Below are 7500 nucleotides of genomic sequence, written 5' to 3' on the forward strand. Positions count from 1 at the left end.
TCATAGCAGTATGTGACATTGCTACACATTGCTTCCAGCATTCACACCAAAGGTTGCTTCATTTCCTTGACTAGAGTCAGCAGACACGGTGGTTGTTGGATGAATGATGTCAAACATTGTAGGACCTGGATTTTCCTCCACATCATCACCTGTATTTTTAGGTATTGCTAATGCTGTGGGTACCATCAATGTTTATTACTGCTACTCCAGTAGATGCTGCTAGTAACACTGTTGAAATCTCAGGATTCATTGGAGCATGTCTGTAGGTTTACTACAGTGTGGTAAAGTGTTTTAGTATTACATCATTACTTTTGTTTTAGTGATTAAGCTTTAGTTTTGGCTTGTATTGTACCATACAATTTACTACTTAATTGTATTCCATTACAATAGCCATTGTTAGTCTTTCAGAGACTATATAGTCTCCACTGCTGTAATAATTAGGTCATTTTACCCTTAGACTTTTAACTTGTACTCTATTTTAAAACATTTTTAACTGACGAAGGCCGAAGGGCCGAAACGTTTTTATTAAATTTCCTGGACCTTCGAGAAGTTTTGTCTTCCTCTCCAGTTTATATGCAACTATATATATATATATATATATATATATATATATATATATATATATATATATATATATATATATATATATGCACTGATGAGGCCCAGAAGGCCGAAACAGTACTGTCTGCAGTTAGTTATATATATATATAGGAAGAATGAAAAAATGAGTCGCTGGCGAACTTCTCACAGGTCCGGTATATTATAATCTCGTGTAAACGTTTCGCCCTTCGGGTTTCTTCAGTACACGCTAACAACTAAAAACTAAAAATACCTGGTACAACTGAACTTGCGCTATTTATACAAAACTATGAACCAAAAGGTGTAAAATGTTTAAAATTACAAGAAAATTATAAAAAATCACAATAATATGTCATGTAATACGTGCGGTTGGAATACATCGAGTGGACAAACTGGTTAAAAATGAAGCCGAAAATGGACAACTTTTGGTTTAAAAACTATAAAAAAATTTAAAATTCTTTAAAACGTTTCGGTCTCTCGACCTTCTTCAGTTACAAAAGAGTCGGTAGAAAAATCTACAACTTAAATAGGGTTTTACAGCAATGAATAAAAACCGGTTACATAAGAAATTCAAAGAAAACAATAGGAATCCCCGAAGGGGGCCCCTGAACACTGAAATAACCACAATTAACACTTATAACTATCTAGAGCATACAAAAGGACTTTTTTTAAAAAAAATTCAGTGTTAAGAACACCTTAAGAAATATGCAACAACTTGCCCTAAGTCCGCTAAAGTCAAGTATAGTGGATGCGATTTTTTGAATGGAATTCTTGTCTTTTATTCAACCCGAAAGGTGAAAGGGAAAACAACTGCGCACTCCAGTATGCTTCTTTGGTGATGAGTAAATTTTCAGTGTTCTCGGACGTACTGTTTTGAATTTGGTCAATACATTGAAATGTAAAGTCCGATAACACATGTGGGGTTCGGTTAAAATGTGAGGCAACTTCGCAAGTCTTTTTGTTTGTTTTCATAGAAGATTTGTGATTTCTAAATCTAACTTTAAATTCGGTCGTGGTAGAACCGACATATTGGAGATTACACTTCTTGCAATGAACCAAATAAATAACATTCGCTGAATTGCACGAGAGTTTCTGCCGAACAAAATATGTTTTACCCGTTTGTGCGCTCGAGAAGGTTTGCGAGATGACCAAGAAATTCTTACAAAGTTCGCATCTGGTTTTGTTACAAGTGAAACAACCCGCTGATGGCAATGTAATCGACTCTGGTGAGCCCTTTCTACACTTAGAAGGTGCCAGAATTTCCTTGAGGTTCTTAGACCTGCGAAAGGATGAAATTATGGAATTCGGTGGAAAAAGCTCCTTAAGTTTTGGCGATGAGAGCAAAAAATGAAAATGCTTTTTAATCAACCCATTAATAGACGGTAAATTAGGGTTATATGTAAGAACAAAAGGAAAAATCTTTTTGGAATCTCTGACTTTGGCTTGGAGTAAATAATTTCTAGGAATGCTCGCCGCTCTAGAAAATTCTCGTGAGACCAATTCTTCTGGATATCCCTGGTCAACTAGGTAGCCCTTATACTCCTTCAGCCTTTTGTTGAGGAAACAATCCTTAGAACAATTTCTACGCAGTCTCAAAGCGACCCCAAACGGAAATCCCTTGAAAACATGCTTAGGATGGGCACTGGATGGAGGAAGATATAAATGGCTATCAGTAGGTTTAGAGTAAACATCTGTTTGGATAAAACAATCAACTAAATGGAGTGTAACATCTAGGACATTAAGTTTGCTTTCCGAATGAACTAATTCAAATTTAATCGTGGGGTACAGCGAATTAATGTACTCAGTGAAGGAATTCAGTGCAGCAGGGCCCTGTTGCCAAAGGTCAAAGATATCATCCCGATATCTCCACCATTGTGAGGGCTTGATAGGGCCACAATGTTTAGCCTTGTGGTCTATCTCCCCCATGGCTATGTCCGCATAACTACAGGCATTTTTACGTCCCATAGCCGTACCATGTACTTGTAGATATAACTTTTATCATCTACCGAATCAGGACTGTGAATCCTTGTGATCCTTTTGGTTGGCATCTTTGTTGGCTCAGGAAGCACTCATAACCGTTTCTCTCTCTCTCTCTCTCTCTCTCTCTCTCTCTCTCTCTCTCTCTCTCTCTCTCTCTCCATAGGTATGATCAGGCACTTTGGTAACATCTTTCTCTTTTCGTAATAGCTCCGCTTGTTCAGCGTGGAAAATTCTGAATTTTATACCTAGAAAGCACAAATACATGGGCTTACTGCATGCCAAGTTTCAGTAAATACCACATTAATCTGTCAGAAATAAGGCTAAAATAGTGCTCAAGAGGTTACAAAGTAGCCCTATGTCGTGGTAAGGTTAAAATTTAAAGCTATTTTTCTACTTTTTCCGCCAAATTGTAGCTATTGGATTAACATTCATGTGCCATACCATTCTCTCGATTACCACGGCACTTTAGAAAACTGAAATTGGGGTTTCCAAAATTTTGCCGTGTATGTGTTTGACTTTTCATGTCGATGAAAGGTTTCACGATTCGGAAAAAGCCCTTTTTTTACACAGCGAGTTTGAAAAATTAATTTCCCAGGTTACATCTCACCAATATTGTACAAATCATGTGCAGTAATTAGAGTAACTATCTGTCATTGTAACAAACCAGTTTTGACCAAAATAGACAAAGATTCAAATTTTTTACGAATTTTTTAAGGGACCCATGTCTAAAAACCGGTTACGTTACCGATTTGCCATATCTTCCAAATGCTAACTTTGGCATGATTTTTCGAGAGAAAGCAAACATAATTTATATGAAATTGTTTAGTAACATGAGAGTAATAAGTGACCCAAAATTGACATTTTACCTTTAAAACGGGAGGGAGCTAGAGCTTCTTAAACCTTTTTACTACCTTGACGCATTTCACTTTGCGCAGTCTAATTAAGGGTATATGCATTAAAACTTTTTTTCCATTAATTTCAATGATGAATGATGTCTGAAACCTAAAATATAAATTGTTTTTCAAATATATGACTAGCTGTGAGCAGTCTACCAGGGATAGATAGATCAATTTTATTCATATAAGATCAGTAGCCCTGATTTAACTCCGGTGAGTTAAGGCCTGGGCCCAGATCTATTTTATGAAAATAAATGAGGTAGTGGTCCAACTATTGGCACATCGTTAGCAGCAACAAGATGTGAAACCTTAACTGCTATATAGGATGATATATTATCACGTCACATTTCAAAGTTATTTTTAACACAGAAATCTTCTCAGCTAAACGGCAACACTGGATTTACCTTGATGATGCTAATAGTATTGGGTACATCATTTCTGTTCTTGGACATTTTAAGATAATTTTAAATAAATGTTCGAAAAAACAAGTCCTTTTCCATAGGGGACTGGGCACTAGTACTAAATGCCTTATATTTCCAAAACTAAAGCGATTTTTCACAGTTCGTTTTCTTTTACCATTTTGACTAATCTAATAGTAGGGAAGTGAAATAAATTTTAGCATAAACTGTTGCCGTCTTTTATTTTGAATTTTGTGGCCGTAACGAGTCACATGACCTACTTTTGTGACATTATTAGTCTGCGAAAGTCCTTGTTTGTTATTACTAAACCTTCAGAAGTTAGGCCACTTCCTTATTTATTTTTATGTGCAATAATTTGGGGCCAGGTTGGGGCCCATGCCTTAATTTACTCGAGAATGAGATTGAATCGCGTAATGAGATGCAGGCCGTGTACGTGCGTGAGGGAGGCTTAATGATAATTTATCATATAAGAGACAATGTATTATTGTTGAAAGTTTTTATTGTTGAATATTGCATGAATTTTTAGGAGAGTGTATGTCTTGTAGTGGAGTTATAAAGCCGCCCAATCATCCGGGTAGTATCGCGCTTACATAGAGAAAGGCGTGAAATGAAATACTTAACGATATGGATAATTTTCCTGTTACTCGATACACTTGAATGCTGCTCACTAAAAATACTCTGAGTAATCAGAGGAATTAACAGCTACTCAGTTTGATCTCATATGGTCTGACGCGCCCACGATGCAGAATAACGCATTCACTTATTCCCCGAGTAACTGAAAGGTACTAAATTTGTGCTCATATGGCGTACCGGACATACTATTCAAAATTACGCATTGTACTCAGTCTCTGAATAATTGAGAGCTACTCAATCCGCTGTGCTTAAGATTATCTAGCTGAGTGCATTTACTCATTGTACAGAGATCATGCATATGTTCATTTTAATCACTCTGAGTTATAAAACGGTACAGTAACTCAATGTCACTTAAGCTACTTAGTTGCTCGGGAGCCATGAAAGTCGACATGGATGTACTCCTTGGAGACTATACATATATTATAACACGGAAAATAAAGAGTTCGCTTTTTTCTGACCTATGCGTTACAAAAAAAAAATTTGAGTATTAATGTTCGTTACAGTAACAAAGAGAATACATCGAGGCGGATAATTTATATTATTATATGGCAAAGCCAGTCTTGGGCAAATCCCAGCGCTCTGATTGGTTCTTTCTCGGTCGGGATTTTGCAGTACGGACCATTTCCGTGGAAACGGTCCAAGCCGTGTATTTTTGTTTTGGAGCAAAGCCGGCAAATTCATAATTTGCAACCAAAACAGCGAAAAAAAACTGTGAATATTGTCATTCTTCACAGTGAAACTACCTGAAGAAGCTAAAAGGATTGAAAAGCTAAAAGATAAAGAACTAAAAAGATTGATTGCACCGGAACTGCATTTTACTATCAGAAACAGAATGCCATACAATAAACAACTTACTAACCGAGCTTGCTCGGGCCGTACTGGAGAATATTCATTGGCCCTCGCGCTCGGTTAGTAAGCGATTAATACCAACTATTTGCGACATAGAACTCCAATATTTGTAAAACTGTTCAGTGAGCGAAGGGTTTATAAAAACTTATCTCGCTAAATGTAAGTGAACTTGAAAACCGGCAAAAAGCCGCGTACAAGAAGTAGCTGTTGTTGTAGGACAATTGCAATACCCAAATAACAAGAATGTGCCTTATTCTGCTGTATGACTTTTTAGCGCTTATAGGAATGTCACTTAAGCATGCTTTACAGTCGATGCGCTTCATACATCAGTCATCTAGGGACATGACTGGAAACTATTTCTCGGCAGATTTCAGATACCTTTATTACTAGTAGTGACCTTTCTTTTTTTGATAACGTGATTACTCATTAGTTTTGTTTTCACTTCATTTAAGGTGATAAGATGTGCCATAAGAAAGTATAAAATTTTTCTTTTTTCTTTTCTTCTGTCTTTGGCCAAAACAAAAATGATTGAAAAGTACATGCAATTTAAGTTGAAAGTTCCGAAGTATAGTTTCCTTGATGGAACCGTTTTGAGATTGTCATCGTTTCCGAGGTGTTAGCAGTTCAAAACCTGCTTGAACACAGATAATAGTCAAAAAATCATGAGACTTATACTTTCTTTTCTGAGGTTATAATGTTACATAGTTATGCTAGAGACAACTAGTATTTGGTGTGAAGTTCATTAAGTTGCACCTTTTTAAAATTTGCTTGTTCATTGCGAGAACGCCAAATAACTTTATTTCATTAGCGCCTCTTTTGGGTATAATACGCTGGAAAGTGTTACCAATTTAGCGAAAAAATAATCAGATTAAAAGGCTTTAAAACAGGCATACATTTACCCCAATACATTTTCATCGTGACGCAAATTAAATACTTTAATCATATAGTGCAGTCGATAGTCACTGAAATTGAAACTTTCAGAATAATTCAGGTCTGTTCGTTAACTTATATACTTTAAAGTGGCCCTAATAAAATTTATCTTGGGTCCTGAGGGCAAATGGTGTATAGTTGCAATTCTGTTAGAAGCAAAAGAGTCTTTTGAATCGGACTGTTCAAGGACTTTATTGTTAGTTTATGACTTTATTTTTAGTTGGTAGTCATCATTAACCTTATAATTGAACAAATGGTTTCTTGGTTCCAGTTCCCATGTTATATGGGCTTCTGCAAATGAAAAATGTCTGAACACGGGCTTTTCTGATGAGTAAAACCAGGTGTTGATCCTGGTAAGATAATGCTGAGATTCATTTATTAGATCGTTCACCTCTACTAAATTGGGTTTCTTAATTAAAGGGCCCTAGCCAGCAACGCCTTTGTCTTGTTTCATGCCAAAAATTTGGCTGTTCTAGCGTAGAGCGTGTAGAAACGAAAGTGATCACTGTGAAACTGTTCATTGCAATTAAACAGACTTCAAATAGTTTATGTAAGAAATAAATAGTTTATTTACGTCACACAACTTAATTCTTGATTCGAAAATTGTAAAGAGCAGGTTATATGACAAGAGTAAAGCATAGATATGTATATATAAAGAAGCAAACATGTTGCGGAGAAAAGTGGACGAGCGTCCGAAATAAGTTGAAAACCATCGTTACAAAAGTTCCTTTTTTCCGCTACGAAAGTGCCCTTTTCGTTACAAAGTGCCCGTTAGTTACAAAAGTGCCCTGTGAAATGTGACAAAAGTGCACTACCAAGGTTACGAAAGTTCCCTATGTTACAAAAGTGCCCTTTTTTCGTTACGAAAGTGCCCGTTTTACGTTACAAAAGTGCCCATGCCTATGGCTCTCTCTCTCTCTCTCTCTCTCTCTCTCTCTCTCTCTCTCTCTCTCTCTCTCTCTCTCTCTCTCTCTCTCTCTCCATAGGCATCGTGGGGCACTTTTGTAACTTTTTTCTCCTTTCGCTATAATTCGCCCAGTTTTAGATGGTAAGGCACAACAACTTTTCAGTAGATACCTTAAACACTGATCCCCTTGCAGAACGACGCTCAACGAATCACTTTAAAATCAAAGGGACTGTGACCCTTTTTCATGGCAAGGAGGTTACAAAAGTTCCCTTGTCCGTGGTAAGCACCGTTTAAAAAGCTTTTAAAT

The 7500-nt window shown here is 36.7% G+C and overlaps 2 protein-coding genes across 3 annotated transcripts in view; one reads left to right on the forward strand and one right to left on the reverse strand.

The window, feature by feature from the left end:
* The window catches only part of LOC138021749 (protein mono-ADP-ribosyltransferase PARP14-like), a 98353-nt gene that overhangs the window by 41763 nt on the left and 49090 nt on the right, over window positions 1-7500 (forward strand). The gene's annotated exons all lie outside the window — the stretch shown is intronic.
* The window catches only part of LOC138021762 (uncharacterized), a 55039-nt gene that overhangs the window by 32809 nt on the left and 14730 nt on the right, over window positions 1-7500 (reverse strand). The window contains exon 4 of one of the 2 annotated variants that reach the window (XM_068868763.1): window positions 2784-2804. The exons of the other annotated variant lie outside the window; for it this stretch is intronic. Coding sequence (XP_068724864.1) covers window positions 2799-2804 — 6 coding nt within the window. The 3' untranslated portion in view covers window positions 2784-2798. Of the gene's footprint in view, window positions 1-2783; window positions 2805-7500 lie in introns of those variants that run through there. 2 annotated transcript variants of the gene reach the window in all.

This window comes from Montipora capricornis, chromosome 10 (genome assembly GCF_036669925.1).
Source record: "Montipora capricornis isolate CH-2021 chromosome 10, ASM3666992v2, whole genome shotgun sequence".
Lineage (NCBI taxonomy): Eukaryota > Metazoa > Cnidaria > Anthozoa > Scleractinia > Acroporidae > Montipora > Montipora capricornis.